The 23,149-nt window shown below is 40.3% G+C and overlaps 1 protein-coding gene across 2 annotated transcripts in view; it reads left to right on the top strand.

Moving 5' to 3' along the window:
- kalrna (kalirin RhoGEF kinase a) overlaps positions 1-23,149 on the top strand; it is a 135,864-nt gene that overhangs the window by 93,110 nt on the left and 19,605 nt on the right. Inside the window, exons 41-47 of one of the 2 annotated variants that reach the window (XM_079664446.1) lie at positions 16,074-16,280; positions 17,486-17,562; positions 20,031-20,162; positions 20,675-20,770; positions 21,971-22,089; positions 22,249-22,315; positions 22,963-23,066. In XM_079664446.1, coding sequence (XP_079520572.1) covers positions 16,074-16,280; positions 17,486-17,562; positions 20,031-20,162; positions 20,675-20,770; positions 21,971-22,089; positions 22,249-22,315; positions 22,963-23,066 — 802 coding nt within the window. The remainder of the gene's footprint in view (positions 1-16,073; positions 16,281-17,485; positions 17,563-20,030; positions 20,163-20,674; positions 20,771-21,970; positions 22,090-22,248; positions 22,316-22,962; positions 23,067-23,149) is intronic. The other variant, XM_079664447.1, reaches the window with a different exon arrangement.

Genomic DNA, 23,149 nt, shown 5'->3' with positions numbered 1-23,149 from the left:
ATTTTGGTTACATTATGTAATGTAAAAAAAAATACACAACTGTTTTTGTGTTAACACTGGACACAACCCGCAGTCTCTTTGGTGAATGTCCCGTGTGTGTGTGCAAGTTTATTAAGAAGACTAACAGTAAACTCAATCCTCGGGACATCAACAACTGTCACCCAGAGACTCACATCTGGATAGATTTTTTTTTTTTTAAAGAATGTCTGGACGTTTTTTCCTCATTAGATATTAGATGCTCCTTACTAATAATCAAATGTAAACTTTTTGAACTTATTGTAACTTAAACTTAACCACAACTAACTTAGGTTACCTTAACTACAACAGTTTATCTTAACACATCCTGTAGAACATTTGAGAGAACAGGTCGTAAATACACTGTGCTTTTTCTTTTTTGAGCACAGAGTGAGCTGCAGGAGTGTTAGAGTTGTGGGTGTCAATGCAGGAGTAGAGATAATCCAAAAGAAAATAGTATGCAGACATTTTGTATCACTAAAGGTTTCAGGGGACATTGGAGGAAATAACCCTTGCACATATATCAAACACTCATTTCAAGAATTAATAGCAATGCAATCTTGAAAACACTAAAAGTCCGGGCCTCAGTATCTTGCATTATTTGTTCAACCTTGCTATGTAATTGAGTCCAGCTTTATACATTATTTTAAGGGTAGAATTATCAGTTTTCACAATAATTTGCTGTGCCTTTTTAACATGTTGTGTAGCAAGAGCGTTATAACATTTAGAAAATATAGTTTTCCCACAAAGACCCAATTTATTTTCAGCATTGCTACTGTAGTTTGATAGGAATGAAGGCTCCCCCCCTGAATATGATCACCTCACATAATTGTTTGATTGTTTTAAAGCAGAATCAGGCAGAGCCCCCATCTGCTTTCTTAGCAGGGAAGTGTCTTGAGGATGTTTAGGAATTTAATTAACTCTCCTCTGTTTGGTAATGAATGAGTCAAACTGTTAATTAACCCTGAAGAGACATAGCTAATTAAATGGACGGGATATAAACTTCTGCCGACATTTTTAGAGCTCAAGCCTCTTCCCTCTGTCGGCCCGTGTGTGTGTGTGTGTGTGTGTGTGTGTGTGTGTGTGTGTGTGTGTGTGTGTGTGTGTGTGTGTGTGTGTGTGTGTGTGTGTGTGTGTGTGTGTGTGTGTGTGTGTGTGTGTGTGTGTGTGTGTGTGTGTGTGTGTGTGTGTGTGTGTGTGTGTGTGTGTGTGTGTGTGTGTGTGTGTGTGTGTGTGTGTGTGTGTGTGTGTGTGTGTGTGTGTGTGTGTGTGTGTGTGTGTGTGTGTGTGTGTGTGTGTGTGTGTGTGTGTATTTTGGATCTTGTGACTGCTCTGTAAAGTAGGTCTTCTTGTCCTCTCTGAAGGACTGTGAAGCTTTTAAGTTAACAGAAATGAAATCAGTCACAACAGAGTTTTAAAATCCCCCAAACAGATGAAACTATAGTTATATATATATATATATATATATATATATATATAGCTCTAACTCTTCCATCATTTCATTCATAAAAGATAATACCGGTGAGTAAGAGTTATAATGTACTATACGTTGTCTATACCTTATTTATGAGATTTGAAATGTCATAAAGAGATATTTAGATGGACTTTCTGAAACTGACCCACTGCTGTAATATCGTGAAGTCATTGTTGCAGTAGTTTATTATGAAGTCCTAGTGCATGACATCAGATGAAGTGTATAAAATGGGACACTGCAGGGGAAGAGAGCTGCTGGAAACACTTTATCTGGGCTAAGTGCCTGTGTGTTGTCGTACCTGCTGCAGTGCAAATTGAAATGCTATGATAATGACGTATAAGGATACAAGGAGAGGGAGAGATGTTAAACTGTGGTCACCTCTAGCACAAATATAAATATAAGCCTTAATAAACTGCAACTCATTATTCTGATAGAGAACCAGTGTCTAGTTGTAGAGAGGATTCATCTCATGTTTACAAATATGTGTTTACTTCCTTTCTTCCGCAGGGGATAAATATAGTCAAGAGATTAAATCAGATCGTAAATCTTTCATAACAGAATATAATATCAGAATAGCTATCCTGGCTCCAAAATTCTACAATGCTTAAATTACTGCAAGATTAATTAGTCTGCCCTCTTTCCCAAATCATCAATTCGTCTGTATTACATGGGACATTCCCAAGTGCATGGAAGACTGCAATTGTAACCCCTATTTTCAAGTCAGGTGACCCTCTGAACATCAACAACTACCGCCCAATTAGCATCTTACCTGTAGTATCCAAGGTGGCTGAGAAGTGGGTGTCAGAACAGCTTGTCTCCTTCTTAAACAACAGTCCATTTCAACTTCATCCCATGCAGTTTGGCTTCAGGGGAAATTACTCAACCGAAACAGCCAACTGCTTTTTTATAGAAAAGGTCAAAGCAATGGTTGACAAAGGAGGTGTTGTTGGTGCAGTATTTCTGGATATGCAAAGCCTTTGATACAGTCAACCATAAGGTCCTTCTGTCCAAACTGTCTGCTTTTAACTGCTCTCCATTAACACTCAGTTGGATTGAATCATACCTCACTGGTAGGCGTCAGCATGTTATCGTCAATAATCGACTCTCTCCAGCTCTAGACTTAAGCACTGGAGTATCACAAGGTTCAATACTTGGTCCACTTCTTTTTTCCCTATATATTAAGGACCTGCCATCTGTCTGTCCTGATGTGGAAACACAGCTATATGCCGATGACACTGTGATATATGTGCATGCCAACACAAAGCAAAAAGCTGCTGATAAACTGACCGCAGCTTTAGTGCTGATCACTAGCTGGCTACACCGCTCCTGTGTTCAGATTAATGTCAACAGAACAGTTTTTGAATGTTTTTCACAAAAAGAAAATGCAACATTGTGTCAAATATAAGCATCTCAGGTGAACATATTAACATTGTGCCTCAGGTTAAATACCTTGGACTCATTATTGGCTCTAATTTAATATTCAAAACACAAGTCAAAAAAGTGACCCAAGAGTCAAGTTTAGCCTAGCACATTTTAAATACATAAGAAACACAATGACATTGAATTCTGCCAAATGATACATGAATGCCATGATCATGTCACATCTTACATACTGTCTCACAAGCTGGGGGCAAACTAACAGCTCCACACTGAAGCCACTAGCAACCCTGTACAAACAAACCCTCAAAGTACTGGACCAGAAACCTAACCGCTCCCATCACTGTACCATCCTCAACAAGCATAACATCCTGAGTTGGGAAGATTTAATAAAGTATAGGAACATCTTTCTGGTGTACAAAATCCTGCACAATACAGCCCCTCCACCTTTTAACTCATTGGTTACTCAACGTAACAACACCAGGCTGACCACTAGAAGCTCCACACGTGGCGATCTATCAGTCCCATTCAGGAAGAGTACTTTTGGTCAGTCATCATTCTCGGTCACAGCAATACAAAACTGGAACTCTCTACCCACTCAAATCAAAGACATACATACACCTACCACCTTCACAGCTCACTTAAAAACATGGTTCACTGAGAACTACACCTGCACACACTAGTCTGTGTTGAGTATAGCGTGAGTGTTACATGTTGTGTTACATGTTGTTATCATGGAAGTTGTCCCTCGTTTCTGTTATGTGATTGTGATGTGCTATATGTGACATGTACTGTATGTAGTAACGTGTGTTGTTTATTGTTCTTTTATCCTCACACCAGTATCTACTTGTCTTTCCTCCTTTTTATTTTATTTTATATCTTTTCTTATAACTAATGCTGTTGATATATTGTAATTTTAAGGGTGTCTATTACCATCTGGCCGGGGACAACAGCTGGAAATTAGCCATGTCGACTAAAGTTGCACCATTTACTGTTTTTGTGACAGTTCATCGATGGGGACTGTCCACGACACTGTAAATAAATAAACTAAACTAAAATGGTGGAATGAGCTCCCATTGACATCAGGACAGCAGAAAGCATACACATCAGAATCAGAATCAGAAACAGGTTTATTGCCAGGTAGGTTCGCACATACTAGGAATTTGACTTGATGTCACCGTGCATACATAAAATATAAAAAAACAAGAAATCTAATATAAAACAAAAAATCTTTTACACCGTAATAAAATACAGTTAAATAGCAATATAAATTAAACAAAGCAGTACATGGAAATAGAATGCTATGAATGAATTTTAGAATATAAACTATGAAATCTGAAATAAGAATATGTGCAGATCTTCCGGCGCAGACTGAAAATTCTTTCGACTCCACTTCGAGCGATAGAATTACTAACAAAGCACTTATATACTAATAAAGGACTGGCTTATCTAAAGCCAGTTGAGTAGCACTTGAAATGTTTTGGCTCTATGAAAACTTTTATGATTCTGTTTTCTTCAAGTTTGTGTCTTCTTGGTCGAATGCACTTATTGTAAGTCACTTTGGATAAAAGTGTCAGCTAAATGTTATGTAATATGATTCCAGCTTCATTTATTACATACACCATGTGAGCAAATGGGCAATACATTAATCTAATGTCATGTTATTTACAACTATCCTTGAGATTCTGGAAAGATCTTTAAGAAAAGGGAGATTGATGATCGGGATTTCGGGTTTGTTACACAAGTAAAAAGCAAGTGAGTGTCCATCCCCCTCACGATGGTTAGCTATTAGATAGATTAAATGAGTTTATGACTGGTAGCTCACTGGTTTGATCTCCATGTCTGCAGGATAAATCTGTCTGGAGAAAGTGTCCAATGTTTACTTTTAGCTGTTTTGGCAAATATCTGGATTTTTAGCTGCTAAACTCTCGACTGTGTTCACCAACTTGGTTGTTGACCAACAAACTGCTGTCCAACAGTGTTAATGCTTGATAAACAAATATTTAGCCTGCATTATTCAGCCAAAAGTGTAGCTCGTTGTCACAACAAAGATCTGCTGTATGCTGGAGTTATGGCTAAAAACTGAAACATGAAGCACGCAATGTTTTAAAGCTTATATCTGTAAGAAGAACACTTCTCTCTCTCACACACACACACACACACACACACACACACACACACACACACACACACACACACACACACACACACACACACACACACACACAGCGTGTTGGAACCTGAGTCCCTTGTAGCCATCCACAATAATTAACACTGACTTCTGTTCCAGAGAAGTGAAGTGTGTAGGGGAGGGAGGGAGGGAGAGAAACTCAACAACTTGTGTCTGAGAAAGACGTGTGTGTGTGTGTGTGTGTGTGTGTGTGTGTGTGTGTGTGTGTGTGTGTGTGTGTGTGTGTGTGTGTGTGTGTGTGTGTGTGTGTGTGTGTGTGTGTGTGTGTGTGTGTGTGTGTGTGTGTGTGTGTGTGTGTGTGTGTGTGTGTGTGTGTGTGTGTGTGTGTGTGTGTGTGTGTGTGTGTGTGTGTGTGTGTGTGTGTGTATTGTAGGCTCCTCCCCCCCCCCCCTCTCTCTCTCTATCTCTCTCTCTCTCTCTCTGTGTGTGGTGGATGTCAGCAGTGTGGACTTCAAGCTCTTGGTGTTCATGCACCCAGTCAGACAGTCTGATTAGCAGGTTGATCCAGCGCCTGGGAAGTGTGTGTGAGATAGAAAGAGTGAGTGAGAGGTGTGTCAGTGTAGGATGTGTATGTGAGGGAGGATGAAGAGGGGTCGGTCTTGCTGTAGATGGATCCTCATCCGTTGCTGCTACTGCTGCTACGACGGCACAGGTGGGACACTGTTTTTGTGTTTGTTTGTGTGTGTGAGATGATCAACACGTTTGTGTGTTTCAGACTGTGTGTGCACTGGGTGTGAATGTTCTTGTGTTGCATGCTTTAGAAGTTTGTAGTGTGTATGTATGTGTAAAGGAATGAAGCAGAGAGCAGGTTTCTGACTGCCAGCGTGTGTGTGTGTGTGTGTGTGTGTGTGTGTGTGTGTGTGTGTGTGTGTGTGTGTGTGTGTGTGTGTGTGTGTGTGTGTGTGTGTGTGTGTGTGTGTGTGTGTGTGTGTGTGTGTGTGTGTGTGTGTGTGTGTGTGTGTGTGTGTGTGTGTGTGTGTGTGTGTGTGTGTGTGTGTGTGTGTGTGTGAGATAGTGGCTGAATGAAGGAGGTTTGGACATACCAATAAACAGGCAGGCAGGTAGGCAGGGAGGTATATTCCTGTCATTAGTTTCTGTTATGGCGCTACTGGAATCTAATTTGAATTGAAAATGAATTGTCAAACAGGAAGTTATGTGTCAGACACACAGATATAGAAAGAGAGGGAATGAGAGAGAGGCAGTAATAGAGAAGAGGACAGTTTCTCTCTTTGTCTATACAGAGAATCAGATGTTGGATTGTGCAATAGTTTTCCTGCTATTCAGTCACCCACTGCACAGGGCGTGTGTGTTTTTCGACATGTGTTTGGGAGTGTTGGGAGCAGGTTATGACAGAGACTTTGGCCACCATCAAAGCCCTGACTGCACTGGAGTGGTTTTAGTATAATTACGGTAACTGAATTTCCCAATCACTGTCTGTCCATACAGAGAGCCACAGTGGTTTCTTTTGTGTTGTATTTACAGTTGCTCGCTGATTAATGAGTGTTAATCTCTATAAACCTGTTCATCAGACACTTTATGACATGACTAATGTAAAAGTGATGAATCACCATTCATTTGGAGTCAAACCAGGTCCTGACTTTCCATCCTGACATATTTGCAAATCAAGCATAATGGATCTATATTAACGACATGTATTGCTATGAATACCAGTAAACCTTGTAATGAAAAAAAAGATCTAATTCAGATTAACTTTATACCTGATTTATAAACAACAGAGGTTTTTCAGAGTGAGGTTCAATTGAGTTTGGGGCAGTGGTATCTTTTGGTTGATGGGTTGGTTCATAGCAAATGTGTGTTTTCAGTGTTTCAGCAGCAAGACTTTGCTCTCCTGAAAAAACAAAGCATTGTTTGATTGTTACGTGTACTCATTTCAAGCCTTTATTTACCCAGGCTTATCCCTTGAGATCATTGATCTCTTTTTCAAGGGAGACCTGCTAAGATAGGCAATATAATTGACCATGTGTTACTGGAAAGTGTATGACTTAAACAATGGAGGAGGATCACAAAACATTCAGATGTATTATTTGTCCCTATCAGACAGCTATGTCTCTATCATGGAGGGACCTTGGGAGTTGTTACTAACTTCAACAAACACTCATGCAGCCACAATCATTTTGTGTAGGGACCATTAGCCAAAACATTAGACATTGGCTGACATTTGAATCAAAGAGGTTTTATGCTGTTAGGAAATTGCCAATTCACTTCAAGGTCAGTCGACCCCATTAACACTACGCACTTTTACTAATCAACGCTCTAAATCTTAGAAGTGGTGTTATTGTGTTGACCAGTTATCTGGAATAACTCCAGTTTTCACAGCGCACTAAAGTATTGGTATTGTTTTTAACCCTGAGCTGAAATCCAACTTAACCCTGTAAAGCCCAAATATAGGTGTGTGTGTGTGTGTGTGTGTGTGTGTGTGTGTGTGTGTGTGTGTGTGTGTGTGTGTGTGTGTGTGTGTGTGTGTGTGTGTGTGTGTGTGTGTGTGTGTGTGTGTGTGTGTGTGTGTGTGTGTGTGTGTGTGTGTGTGTGTGTGTGTGTGTGTGTGTGTGTGTGTGTGTGTGTGTGTGTGTGTGTGTGTGTGTGTGTGTGTGTGTGTGTGTGTGTGTGTGTGCTCTGTTTAGCTAAACTTTAACTCAGCGCTGTGTGTGGACAGAAGGTGGTCTTTGTCTCCAGAGCCTCTGAGCTTCGTGCTGTATGGAGTTGCATGTAGCTGAACTGGTTACACTTTAGTGATTACAGAATTAGTCCAAGGTGATTAATAAAGATACTCTATATATCCTAAAATGTAATGAGTAACTGTCTCAAAGTTTGGGAAAGCAACCAGTTTCCTCTCGTTGAGGATCAGGGGGAGAAGTGCATCCGCTTTCAGTTCTGTATTCCTCAAATGGCAAAGGATTCATCACTAGACAGTGAAGTTCAGCTTGTTATATTGGCTTCTATAACATGTCTATTACAGAATGCATCTACATGTGTATGAGGTGTACAAAAAGGATTCCAAAAATATATACAGTATGTCGGAACAGGATACTGAAGGCACAGTGCAGCAATCAGAGATGGTAACTTGTTGTTTATGATGAACTTGCATGGCTTTCTTGACTAGAAGACAGACAGACACAGACACACACACACACACACACACACACACACACACACACACACACACACACCCCACACACACACCCCCCACACACACACACACACACACACACACACACACACACACACACACACACACACACACACACACACACACACACACACACACACAGTCTCCCAGTAGAGATAATGGACAGAGATGTTTTCTGCTTAACTGCTCCATCAGCTGTGGTTTGACCAGCTCCTCAGTTTAATTTCAAAACCAAAGCTTTAAAACTTCCCATTTCATAGAAAGGACCGGTCAGTCCGAGTGATTACAGTAATAGCTGCAGTAGAGTAGGAGGAATACTTACTAGGAATACATGTGTATGTGTCCCAATAACTAGACTTAAGTATTACATCTACTATTCTGTAAATGCACTTTTTGTTTTGGTTAGTTTGAAGGGGGCCCCATTGTGCTCATGTTCAGATATAACACACTAGAGCAAAGGGAAATCCTCAAAAGGTATAATTGTGCCGCTATAAAAAAGAGGTTAATATGTGGTGTACAAGTAACATATAAAACATGTAATGTCTAGAAGTACACTTTTCTGCCTTTTCTTTGCTATTTCCCTTCCTCGCCGTTCCCCTCCAGACACTTTTTGTGGAATGTTGTTTTGTGAGTTATTCGATAAGATTTTACATTTCCAGTTGAAAAGTGTTTCAGAGTGTTTCCCATAATGTCTCAAAGTTCCCAGAGAGAGGAATGTGTTTCAGCTTATTGTCACAACGTATCTTTTCTTACCGAAAGGATTACATTTCTCTTTCTCTCCAGTCCTCTTTACCAAGCTGACAGCCAGGTTCAATAAAGTAAAAAGGATCTCGAGTGTAACGTTAGAACAGGGTTGACTCGGTTCATATTAAGTCACCCTTGTAGAACTTTAACTGTGATAATATCCAATATATTCCAATGTCCTTTACCACCTGAGTGTGTTGCATAGGGATATTCAACACATAAACAATTCTACCATAACCATACTATATATTTCTTTAGATGTGTGTCATTACAACCTACAAAATATTGACCCTACTACGAGGGGAACTGCAGTCATTAGTTGTCGTTATGGGCTGTTCATAGAATTATTAATGTTTCGTATAAGGATTTCTCTGCTTTGAGATTCGAACTGATAGGACTGGCAATTTCTCTGTTGTTGCTTTTTTGCAGTTTTGGAAAAGGTGGACCCTCCACTGCCAATTGTACTTCTACAGTTGTTGATACTGTTGATTCAAGGAATACTGGCCAAATAAACGAGTATAGACCAGTGGTTCTCAACTGGTGGGTCGCGACCCAAAAGTGGGTCGCGGACCCGTTTTGAGTGGGTCGCGGATGTGTGAGTGAGGAAAAAAAAAAAAAAAAAAAAAAAAGGAATTCTTTTTTTTTTTTTGGGGGGAAAAAGTCAAACTTTTATTTTGAAGGCCCGATTTTCTAACGCTTTGCATGCAGGAGTTCTCAGAGTGTACCAGAATGTATAATTTATGTTAGTATGTCTAAAAATCTCCTGGGGGACAATCCCCCCAGACCCCCTTGGGTTGGATTTTCAGCATCTGTGCCTTTTTATATAGTTCAGCTTTGATTCCATCATCTCATTAAACATTTTTTAAAAGCATACTTTAGTTCTGTGAAGGGATATAAGGGATATATGCACTGTACTTCGCTTTTATTAATATTGTATGCTGAAAAGCGTATATATTACAGCAGGTTTTTTTGTTGAATAGATTTGAGTGCTTCAAAATGTTGGGTCGCCATGTATTGACCAAGTAAAAAGTGGGTCCCGAGGCCTGACCAGTTGAGAACCACTGGTATAGACTCAATGTAAGAGAGGGAGAAGCATCCAGAATACATATGGGTGTTTTGATAAGATGCAGAGAGCCCCTTTTGTAACCTCTTATTATTATTGTCCAGGCTCGTAATGCTGCTGCGTTGAAGACTCAATAAAGCTTCTTCCTCTCTCAATAGCTTCCTTTGATCAGGGACCGTGTGTGTGTGTGTGTTTGTACGTCTCTGTTATCTATAATCAGATGTTTGTATCCCCACTGGATGCAGATCTCCTTTTCTGTAAAGTCTCATGAAGTCTTAATAACCTTTCTGTTTGAATAAGATATACTTCTATTTCCCCCGAGGAAATATTGTTATGAATCTTCTTTAAGTCACATTACAGCATCTAAAACAATGTAGCAAATGACTGTCAAAGAGAATAGAAGAAGTGTGCATGTAGCTAGTTCTTACATGTTTCTGCAGTAAGTAAACACTTAAAGGTCCCATGTCATGCTTTTCCAGTTGTTACCCGTCCCCTTGTGTATTATGAAGGTTTTTCTGCTTGGAAACGGTCTGCAGAGTCACAAAACCTCAAAGTACACCCTGTAGCACATGAAAGACCTGTCTATGCTGCCCCAGAAGGCCTCGTTGGAGATTTCTCTTTTTCCATTTGTGTCCAAAATGGACCAATCCGCAGAGCTCCTCACACACCAGGAGGGGTGGGGACCTTTAGCGTACATTTTCAACTAACAGGGAGTCCCCTGGTTGGTAATAGACGAGTTGGGATCGCAGAGGAATGCTCTCTGCAGACCCATTCTCACAGCGTTTATAAACTTTTTTCTTTCTCAATATCAAGCCACACTTATTGTTTTTACTTTGGCTGTGAGTGTTTGTGTGTGCTCAGGATGAGTTTCGCGCTGTCCCGCTGTATCGCCGACCTGGAAACCTAACCAGTAAGCCAGCTCAGTGAGCAGCGAGCCTCACAACGTCCCGACCAATCAGAGCACACTGCGCTCACAGGGAGGGTGGGGGGGGGGGGGGGGGGAGGCAGAGAGTAAATACACATACTTTAAAGAGATGCTGTATGAGAAACCAATGTGAGTTTGGAAAATTGCACAATATAAATCTATTCTAGTAGACCTCAACAATGGAATTATGATCAGTAGAAATGGCCACGACATGGGACCTTTAACATAGCGTCCTCCTATCATTAAATTAGTGCCACAGCTTATAATTATCAGTAATTCTGTTTGCGTAGAGAGTGTGGTTGCGTGTTATGCCAAATATGTACGACACAGGAGAGAGGACGTAACAGAGAGAGGAATGAGAGGAATCTCATCTCCCCAGATTACTGCCACTTCCTGACATTGGCATTAAAGCATCATGAGTGCAGAGCAGACACGATCAGGTAATAAAAACTACAGCTTTTGTACTTTCCACACACTGTTTTTACCTAAAGTATGCATTTCAATGTTCAGATTTTGAAGTGAATTCCACAGATACCGTTCAGTGCATATGGCGAGAGTGAGTCGTAACTACATGGACTTTTTTGAGTTACTTACCTGGTCCTTTGCGTGTGTGTGAGTGTAGATGTATGTTTGTGTCGAGTTTCAATACTCTTGTCAATAGAGCCATTCATAGACAAAATGTGTGTGTGCAGTGTAATTACAGAATGAAACCAAGTGTGTGAGAGAGAGAGGGCACGCAAGACAAAACCTCTGTTCTGTTGCATTCAGACTGCTGGTTTGGTCTCCAGTGACTGGACGTCAGATGTGTGTGTTCTCTGTGTATGTGTGAGATTAAAGATAGTGAGTGATGGGGATTTTAACAGTAGACAGTCTGTCTTTCTGTCGGCGGCTAAACAGAAGCTTCCTTGTTTGGTCTCACCTGACTTTGGCCGTCAGTGTGACTCTACTGTACTCTGTAGTGCACACAGTATCCAGTATAACTAAAACTGCAATACTCCATTCCTAACCATCACTTTTTAATGAACATTGTATCAAGTCTGGCTTTGGATCTTAGTCAATGATGAATGAAAATGTTGATTTCTGTTCATAGGAGGCTTAAGTCGTCCTCTAAAATATATTTCTTGTCAAAATAACGTTGCCGTAGAAAGTGTTTGTGTAGCTTTGAAGTTTCACGGGTCAGAAGACCTGTAATGTTGGTGTGGGCGTGCTGTACCGGGAACAGATAGAAGATGAAAATAAAAAACCTGGAAGTCCACATCAACAATGCTGCTACTTTCCATTGTCTGGATGACACGTAATTATGTGGCAACCGACGCCTCGAGACTTCCTGTCACAAAAACCCTCATGTCTGATATGAATAATTCCCTTCCCTGGTGTCCTCCCCTGAGATCATGAGTGTGTGTGTGGAATGTTTTGTATTGAGATGAATCATGTTTGTTTCAGGACAACTGTTGATAAGATATAAAGGAATGTGTGTTGTTGGCCATAAAGTACATATCACATACTTCTCATTGCTGAGGTCTCACCTAATGAATCATCACAGCAACAACTGAGCTTCTCCATAGGCCAAGGAAGGCTGCAACATGAAAGCTTTTTAAAATGCACAATAATTGGGTCTTGTGTGAAGAGTTGTTGTTTTTTGTCACACTTTTAGCTAATTTTATGGTATTTTCCGTTAAAGGATCTGTTCTTGGTTTTTCTGGTGACTGGTCGAACACAACAAGCTGACAGCATCACACTGATGTCGTGCCGTGTCATTTTTCTCTGAAGAAGTTCAAGCTGTGTGTGTGTGTGTGTGTGTGTGTGTTGTGTGTGTGTGTGTGTGTGTGTGTGTGTGTGTGTGTGTGTGTGTGTGTGTGTGTGTGTGTGTGTGTGTGTGTGTGTGTGTGTGTGTGTGTGTGTGTGTGTGTGTGTGTGTGTGTGTGTGTGTGTGTGTGTGTGTGTGTGTGTGTGTGTGTGTGTGTGTGTGTGTGTGTGTGTGTGTGTGTGTGTGTGTGTGCACTCGAGTGTAATGAGTTTCTGTCGTCAGCCAGCTGTTAAGGCCCCTCAATGAGTGACATTGGTTCTGCTGAAAGCGCGCGCACACACACACACACACACACACACAGGTGACCTATGACATGTTTCCCTCTCTTGAGAACACATGGCTGCGTTTGCTCGAAAGCACTTCAGGGAGTAACCATTGAAACGGGACGAATGGGACAGAGTGACGACAGAAAGAGAGAGTGAGAGTGAAGGGGATAATAAGGAGAAATCCTGCTAGGGGGGGGGGGGGGTTATTGAAGTCTGTCTAGTTATGTAATTCCTCTCTTTTTATTGTTCAATCCAGACCAAGTGTAGTAAATGAAAACCTTGGGTTCAGAATACGGCTGCAACTAACCATTATTTTCAGCGATTTATCTGCAGATAATGTTCTAGATTCATTGAATATTTGTCTGTATAAAGTCATACTGAAAGTGTTCATCCTGGTGATGTCTTTAAATGTCTTGTTTTGTCTATTGAGACCTCTAAAACGTTCATTTTTAATATAATACAAAACAGAGAAGCAGAAAATCTCCATATTTGAGTTTCCAACAAAGCATTTCCTACCATTATTGAAGGAAAAACAAATCCCCATTGTCAAAATAGTTACGTTTGCAGCTGTAGTGAAGACCTCACTTGACCTGACGACAGGAATGTGGGTGTGCTGCTTAGTGATTCAGTCGAATGCTCTGTAAATATGCACCAATGTGTGATCAGGTTACTGTAAATGCAGTCTTTCTTATAGAGAACACTGTTTCAAACTCTGATCTTAATGATAACTTATTAATAGCTGTTGTTTATTTGATGGACATCTCAAATATCAGTATGTATCATTATGGTATGAAAGTATTGTTTAGGCTTTTTTAGACTATGGTGCTGGTTGGCCACTCCACAGGCTTGTGAATATTTGCAGTCAATAACAAAGGAAAGACCGACAGAGGTGTATGTTTGTAGTTCTGTGTGTGTGCATGTGTTATATGCATTAATAAAAACTGTACAGTGCCTTTTTAATGTTTTCAAATGTACTCCAAAGTTTGTCTCTTGAACCAGTCTTCACTAGCACGGTCAAAGCTGGATTGTATTACAGTTTTTTGAATTTCACTTCCCTGTAGTGTCATTTTTGTTCTGCCAAGTGTGTGTGTAAGAGAACCTGAGCTAGCTTTTAGTATTGCTGCTGTGTGACCTTGCCTGCTGTGTTGAACAGAGAGTGTTTATCTTTGCCAAATAGCTGAACATCAGATAGCAACTTAAACAGCAGATAAAAGACACTCATTAACCTGCTGTCCAGCACACTTTGAAGGAAGGAGCTCAGGAGAAAGTCCCTGTCAGACAAAAGTGTTGGACAAAGATATAATTTAAACAATTTCTTCAAAGTAAGCAGCACACATTACATTACATGAAATTACCCCGCTTGTTATTCAATAAATAATAAAAGAATATTTTGTGTGTAAAGTTCAGAAAAGTAAATAAACTAATAAATAAGTTGTGGTTTTGAAACCAAACAGTTGGTAATGAGTTACCAAAGGCACACACACACACACACACACACACACACACACACACACACACACACACACACACACACACACACACACACACGTCTATTTGCACACTGTTGAAATTGGACCTGCTCTACTTTCAAGGAAGTGAAAGTGGATTCAATTCTTCATTTTACTGGATTTATTTTTAGGATCGCCATTGGAATAATCACATGTTTGGTAGTTAGCCTTTCACAGCTCAACAATAGACATTTTAGTACAACTACAGTAGGGAGGCATTGAGATTAAAGCAGTCAGATATGCAGGGGAGGGGAGTACAGAAGAGCAAGAATAGGGTAAAAAGCTTCCGACTCATAGATATCACAGTTAAACACTTCAGGAGATACCGTTGACCCTTGACATTTAACTTCCTGCCTGAATAAGACACACATACCCCCCACACCACGGCAGCCACAGCACATCGCTCCCAGCTGCGGTTGAGTGCAGCTGATCCACTGCACTGCTGACACATGACTACCGTCTCCCACACACACACACACACACACACGCACACGCACACGCACACGCACTCACACACGCACTCACACACACACACTCAGTTCTGTTCAGATGTCTCAGGCTTTGCAGCAGATTTACACAACAATTATTCTATCTCTAAACTGTAGAATGACAAGTTCATAATCTTGTCAACGTGCTTCAAACTATGCACTTACTGTATCTCTTAAATATGCGATGTAATCTCAGTGAAACCATGAACATTACAGTGTGTGCCAAATTTGGGGAACAACAAGTGTATCATTACAGACATCTCAGTTAAGTGACTCGTCGAGACATGATTTAGAGATATCTCTGCGCGTACATGTTGCATAGTTTGAATTCTGTCCTGTCTAAATGCAAGAGACCTTTGCCACTGAATTGTCTAAAAAGGCAGTTGTAATTTCAATTTAATTTACCTATTTTATTTCCTACAATCAAGGTTTTTTTTCTTTATTAATGAAGATTTACGTATAAGCTATAAAACTGAAGATATGACTTCAAAGGAGGTCAGCTTTTTTATAAATGGCCCTAACACACACACACACGCACACACACACACACACACACACACACACACACACACACACACACACACACACACACACACACACACACACACACACACACACACACACACACACACACACACACACACAGAGAGAACCTCTTTATGTGCTCCTGATGTATTGAAGTAACTGACTGATGGATTGCATTAATGTGATGAATGATGGATAATGTTGAGACAAGTGAAGGTGATGTTCCTGTCAGCTGATTTAACATGACTGTAAATGTCAAACACCCAGTGCACAGAGACTGACCTTAGTTTGAGTGACAATAAAGCAATAACTGTAGCAGGATCAAATAAAGTCCTCAAGTTTCTTTATTTAGCTTTAAAACACCATGAAGAATGGTTATGTATTTTATTCCTGTGCAATGAACAAGGGAGATTAAATGGAAGTGAAGTTGGTTGAAACCATCTCCAGAACAATCAGTTGTCTCTTTGTGTAGTTGATGATATTTAGTATGTAAGGAATATGTACGCTTGATTTAATCTAAAACTGTATTTGATTTATTTCAGAAAACTATCCCGTGAGCGGCTCTGATGGCAAGACGGAGTCTGTGGCGGACCTCCAGCCGCAGCCCTCGCTCACCTCGGTTCACTCCAGCTCTCCGGGTCCCAAACGCTCCGGAAACACTCTGAGGAAGTGGCTCACCAGCCCGGTGCGCCGCCTCAGCCACGGCAGCTCCGTCAAGAAACTGCCCAACAGCAAACAGAAGAAAACTGGTAAGACTAAACCACATGACTCTTGAGTATAACATATTTCTGACAAGTTAAAGATCAACTATTATGCAAAATCCACTTTTTCATGTCTCTTCTACATTAACATGTGTCCCCTCTGTGGAAAGAGACTCTGAAAGTTTCAGGAAAAAAGATTCGCTCACTTTTTGTCCTGATCAGATTTTGGCACCTTTATGATGTCATTACGATGTGTTGGCTTGTGTAACCATTAGCCAATCACCAACCAAGGTACCCCCCCCCCCCCACCTTATCACCTGCATCTCCTCTAGAGCACCATTGTGTTCTTGTTAACCAAATCTCTCTCATAGGGGTGTGGGGAGGGGCTCTTTATTTTAATCTAAAGTAACAGACAGAGAATCAGCCCTTTGGAAACAGGGCGGAAACAGAGGGGATTATGGGTAATGCTGCAATGATCTGTTTGGTGTTTGGAGCCAAACACTTCAGAGACATGTTTTTTATCTGAGACCTATAATATATTGATGACAAACAGTATGATAGGGGAACTTTAAATACATCTATTGAGACTGAATATTGAGTCTTCACTGGACCAAAATACAGTGAATTCAGCCATAAACTGCAACATTTCAAAGCATACCTTAAATTCTTCTTTCAGTTGTTTTTCCCTCCATGTAGCTTTTGGTTTAAATGTATTTTAGCACACTGCAACAAGTAGTCTGCTAATACTGTTGCAAGTAGAGGTCCTCTAAAAAATCCTGCTTTGTTGTTCAGTATTTGGATTTGTAACACAGCATTGTATTAATGTTAAAAAGCATGATATTATTGGCTGACTGAGAATTTTCAACATCAGTTTTGGGGGAAATACCCCAACAGGAAAAGTCTGTTTAAAATATCCTGCTCTGATTGTTGTAGCGTTGAATACATGTTCACAAACAAATGGTTTTTGATCAACCAATCAAATGAAAAGCTCCTCCTCCTGTCACCATGTGGCAATAACACAACATTGTAACTGAGGGTTGAATAAAATAGATTACCCATTTCTAATGTCAACAGGACTTTGGAGAGATTTGTGTTAATGTGTTGCTAGATCTACCATTATGATTCCTTTAATGTCTTTCTAGCATTATAAGTAAGTAAGCTGTTTAAAACCTCCTTGATTTCTTGACTCCTCAATTGTTAAAATATTTTACATTTGGACTGAATGTGTGAGTAATGAACTGTTTGATTGACAGGAACAGGAAGAGAGGAGAGCAGGGAGAGCAGGAAGAGCATCGACCTGGGCCCCCCCCTGCAGGACGACACCGACGAGGTGAGCAGGACATCCAACAAAAGAGTCTTTCATCTGCTGTGGTCTGAAGCAGTGATTCTCAAACTGTTTTCAATAATGTACCCCCTTTGAAAAGAATATTCAGCCAAGTACCCCCTGATCAGCGCAAAAACTATTTGTTAGGGGAGAAATGCCTATATAAAGAGGTACAGTACAGTGCTGCACCATCGGTGTCTGATTTATTAAAACAACAGCCTTGTAACTGAGAAACACTTTAAATGCTACATTTCAAATAATAATAATAGATTTATTTTGTTAGCGCTTTTACAGGTGCTCAAAGACGCTTTACAGATATAGTGTTTACAATCCATCACTAAATTCATGGAAAACCAGTTTTAACATCATGCAATATCACTAAGACGGCATTAGTTGCATTGAACTGATCTTTTTAATAAGTTGTACTTACAATGTAGTGAGAAACAAGGGCTTGTGCTTCACTGAGGATCTTTGTTATTCTCAGTGACATGAAGGCCACTGCAGTTATTACACTTTGCATTTTGAAATATGTGTAACTGTTAATATAAAACCCACACTGCTCAAAATTCGTTAATTTTCCTAAACTTGTCTTTTTTTTTTTTTTTTCATTAACATAAAATAAATCTCACGTACCCCCTGCAGTACTCCAACGTACCCCTAGGGGTCTGCGTACCCCCATTTGAGAACCACTGGTCTAAAGTGTGGTGTTTCACAAACCTGCTGACATTTCATAGCTTAAAGGAAGACTTCAACCACAAATGAACTTGTATACCAATGACCGACATTTCATTACATGTTACTTGTTAGACGCTTTTATCCAACACGCAGAACTCTTGCATGTTTACATATAAAAGGAATATTAAAAAATGGAGGGAAGTCTTGATAATTGGAAATAAATGGGAGAAACAGATTAACAGAAAAAATATATCAAAACATCCTTTTAAAAATGCTCACAAAACTCCTGCAGTGTGATCAAATGCACATTCATCCAGTTGTATGCATTTTCACTTTTACCATATTTTTTAATTACTTTGGACTAGCTCCGATAATTAGCGCGCATGAAAAACTAGATTCATTAAAATGATAAAACATTTGATTTCAAACGGCCTGTTGCGCACATTTTTAGGTTCATATTTATGTTTTGTGGCTGTACTGTGAAACAGGAAAGGGAAAACCCAGACAAGCATTTTGGGGCCCCTTTAAAGTAGACCTTATTTGTTATTGTTTTGCAGCACAATGAAAAGTTATCACGCCTTAAATGATCCTTGTTGCATTTCTGATGTTGTTAAAGGGATTGTGTAGACTCAGCAGGAAGAAAGGTTCATATGGTCATTTATAATCCAATATAAAACACCTGATTAGATATGCTTTATATTGGGCCTCTGATCTACCAAAAAAAAAAATGTGTTGTCAAGCCCTGCTTTATGTTTGGTTATCTGGTCCAGTCTATTAGGTATTTAGTTAAAAGATAATCTAACTGCTCCTTGTGGCCTTAGAGAACCTGTCAGGGAGGTATACAAGAGATTTCTACATCTACGTAATATACCGTAAACAGCCAAGGTTCCTGTTTCTGTGTGTGGGGGCTTTCTACTCCCACACACACACACACACACATTAATGACCCAACTCCAGAATGACTCCCTGATTCCTGACAATACAAAACTTCAGGGATCCGACTTCTGTGGATATTATTTGTCATACAACTCTTGATGTTGTAATGTTAAAACCCTTTAGAATAAATCACGTTGATGTCCATATGCTCTCCCACTTTATTAATAACTTAGCCATCATTTTTGAAAACTCTTAACAATCATAAACGTATGGAACATGTCAGTTGCTGTTTTCCTTACTTCTGGGTGAGCTTTTTGGCGGACAACAATGATATATGAGAATACTGTAAACGCATTGTTAAACCAATTATTGCACGTAACTAAAACTTAAAAGCAACAGAAGTATAACGGATAATAAGTCATTTTGGAGAACTTGTAAAAACAGATTAATTCGGAGAAAGCTGTTTTTCGTATGCGCCACATTAGAGAGTTACAAAGACAGGAAATTACTCTTCTTCACACAATACCCCTTTGCATTGTTCAATGAGAAAATACAGCCTGAACATTTGGATGCATTTAACAAAGTCTCACAACGATAGCTAATATTTAAGCAATAGCTCACGACAGGCCGTGGTATATGCTCATTATATCACAGCTAAGGGGCGTGGTTCGGCCCGACGCGAAGCGGAGTTTTCAGCCCAACGGTATACTTTTTTTGCTCAGACGCGGAGGGGTACTGACTTGTTGTGAAAAGTAATTTACAATTCTACCCGTGGTATACGCTCGGTATATCACGGCTAAGAACCAATCAGATTGCTTGATTTGACTTGTCCGTTTTATAATTGATGATAAATAATGTGATCATGAAAGTGTGTAACATTTCTTATTTCTAACGGACTCTGGATTTGTGTGTGTGTCCCTCAGAGACACCGCGGTAACAGCCCTAACATCCTCTCCAAGTCTGGGATGCAGAGCGGGGGGGAAGAGGAGCAGGACGAGGAGCCGCACACCGACCTGCCCCCCCGCATGGAGATCATCAAGGACCAGGAGGACAAGGTGAGAGAAGACGGGGTTCACGTCGCTAAATAAATGCTTTATCCGACCAGTTAAAAACTACTTCTACTCTCAAATCCGTCAAACGTTTGTACTGAGAAAGGTTGATGTTAACATGATGTCATTCAGTTTTTGATTTATTTGATTTCATTTTCAAGTTTTTTATCAGGTTTTTTTTTATTTAATGAAATATTTCAGGTTTTTTTTATTTTTATTATAGAATATCAAATTTGTGGGTGTCATGTTCTGTTGTTTTTCATACCCTTTACTCTTTTACTCATCAATGCTCTCGTATTTTTGAAAGAAAGAAAAGTAGTTAATACAAATAAGGTTTATTTGAGCAAAGCGTGTCCTTCTCCCAGGCTTGGTATACATCGTGCAGTGTTTCCTCCTGCTAACTAACAGCTTTTCTCTCTTTAACTCCATTCACATCCTTTGTTCCACCTCCTGCCTTCTCTCCTTCACTTCCAATCTTCCTAACATGCTCTTGGTTTTGATCCTCCTCTTCCTCTCAGTCTTCCTCCTTGCTAACATCTCTTCAGTCGTCCTCTGACGTGCCCAGCGCTGCAGAGCTGGTTATCGCCATAGAAAAACTGGTTAAAACCAAGATGGTGAGTGTGTGCGATTAAGTGCATGAATGGGTCCTACACACTTACAGAATAAGAAATAGGTTGCCTTTTATAAATGAGCATAAACCAAAAACACAATCTGCAGACCAATCTTAGACCAAAGTGAACACAACCTGCTGTCTTCGGGAAGCTAACACAGCATGTATGGATCTGTTTGTGCTCTTTTCAACAAATTAACACAATACTGAATTTGTGTATTAACAAAAATCATGCGTGAACAATGAACTGTACTTGTGTGTTGTACTTTATTGTCTCTATGTTGGTGTGATATAGTTGGTGTTCATAGTTGTAGTAGTTTGTGTTATTAGCTTGAACGTGTCTGTGTTTATATCTTTGCATAACATTTTGAACAGAGGTCATGCAAAGGCCACATCTGGAACGTTTACAGGGGGAGTTGGGGAACGATATATTCACTGTTCTCCTCGTTTATTTTGTATGAAAAAAATTTCTGAGCAGCGCAGATAATGTTCAAGTCGCTCCATTCCTCCAGAGAAATAAACCCAATCTGAATGGTGGTTAAGTGACATTTCTTTTTATTTGATAAGAAATTGAAAATTCTTACGGGACAAAACACCACACATTAAAGAAATTCCATTTTTAATAAGAGCTGAAGCGGTTTCTATGGAATATCCACTTGAGTATAACGTGTTCTTTGATTTGTTTTAATATTGTTTTTGGGCCACCATTGCCTTTAATGTAGAGACTGAGTTTAGACTTGAAAGGGCAAATGGTCCCAGGATGGACTCTGCTGTTTGAAATATTGCCCTTCAATCCGCTGCAGTGTTTTCAGGCCAGGTGGAGAAATCACTCTCCGGCTCAAAAAACAGTTGCTGGGATTTGTTGCTGATTTGGAATCTTGTATTTCCAAACCGACGTTGATGTAATTATGAAAAGCAGAGGTGGTAGTTTACACAATCAACACAGAGTGGTTACTCTCAGCCGCTAAAGACCAAGCTCCTGCTGCCCTCTGCTGTCATGAATCCATCTCACTAGCCTGATGGTGGTTCACACTTAGAGATTGTCCTCATTGAGCACCGAAGGTTTGAGGTCCTTTCGTGTTTATATTGTTGAGTCCCTATGATATAGATTTGATGGAGGACATATCGTTGCTATCCTGAGTCTATAACAAATAACTGTGAAACGGTTCATCTCTAAACGCTGATCTCCTCTTCCTCTCTTCAGACTCTGGACAAAGGAACGTACCCCGACTTCTCGTCTCTCTCTCCGCCGGAGCAAACCACTCCAGTGCAGCCACGAAACCCTGAGCTGGAGCAGAGAGCCAAAGCTATGAGAGGACGGATGTGAGTACTGCAGAATATCATCTCCACTGCCACTATAACTGCTTCTAATTCAAGAACTACTACATGTTTACCCACAACAAACCAGTGCAGACGGTAGTCCTTGTTGAGAGTGAAAACATTTCCTCAGGATGTTACAGTGAATTGTTTTGTTCTGACCAGGTTTGTCCTTAACGAGCTGATCCAGACGGAGAAGGACTACGTCAAGGACCTGGGCATCGTGGTGGAGGTGACAAGCACAAGCACACCTTTGTGATTCTGAATATCCTGCCCCCCCCCCCCCTATAAGCATGGCCCTTACGATAAAGTCAATGGTATCAGTTCAAGTAGCTTTCTTTATGGTCACATAACAGCAGCTATACCAATTTAAAGACTGACATAATGCACTTATTCTCATGTTTTTGTAAATGTATATTTGTTAGTTTATAATAGTTTTTAAAGTAGTAATATTTTTGTTTCGTTAATTCCTGTTATTTTATTTATGTATGCAGAATATTACATTTCATTACATGTCACTTGTTAGACGCTTTTTATACAAAGCGACTAACACACATTCAATACTGTGGACAATCCCCACAGGAGCAATTTGGGGTGAAGTGTTTTGCCCAGGGACACAACGACATGCTGACTGCAGTGGGACTCGAACTTGCTATCCCCTGATTCAAAGTTCAGCGCACTAACCCACTGCGCCACAGCCTCCTACTGCTTAAAATCCTGATTCAGATTTTAAAACTCTTAACTCAAATTCGCGAAATTATAATGACCCCAGAACCCCTGAAATATGTATCTTTGGTAGTGTTCGTCTTTGCTCTGACGTTTGAGGAGAATTACAGTAAGTGTCTCCTCTCAACATGTTGACCTTCTGTCCCCCTGCAGGGCTTCATGAAGAAGATCGAGGAGAAGGGCATCCCCGACGACATGAAAGGAAAAGACAAAATCGTCTTCGGGAACATCCACCAGATCTACGACTGGCACAGAGAGTAGGTTCAGCGTCGGTGTTCAAAAGCTGGAACTGGACCCAGATCGGGGTCGTCGGCCATGTTTGTGTTTGATCACTAATATC

Source organism: Notothenia rossii, assembly GCF_949606895.1.
Source record: "Notothenia rossii genome assembly, chromosome: 2".
In the NCBI taxonomy this organism is placed as follows: domain Eukaryota; kingdom Metazoa; phylum Chordata; class Actinopteri; order Perciformes; family Nototheniidae; genus Notothenia; species Notothenia rossii.
This window is presented reverse-complemented; position numbering and strand designations above follow the sequence as displayed.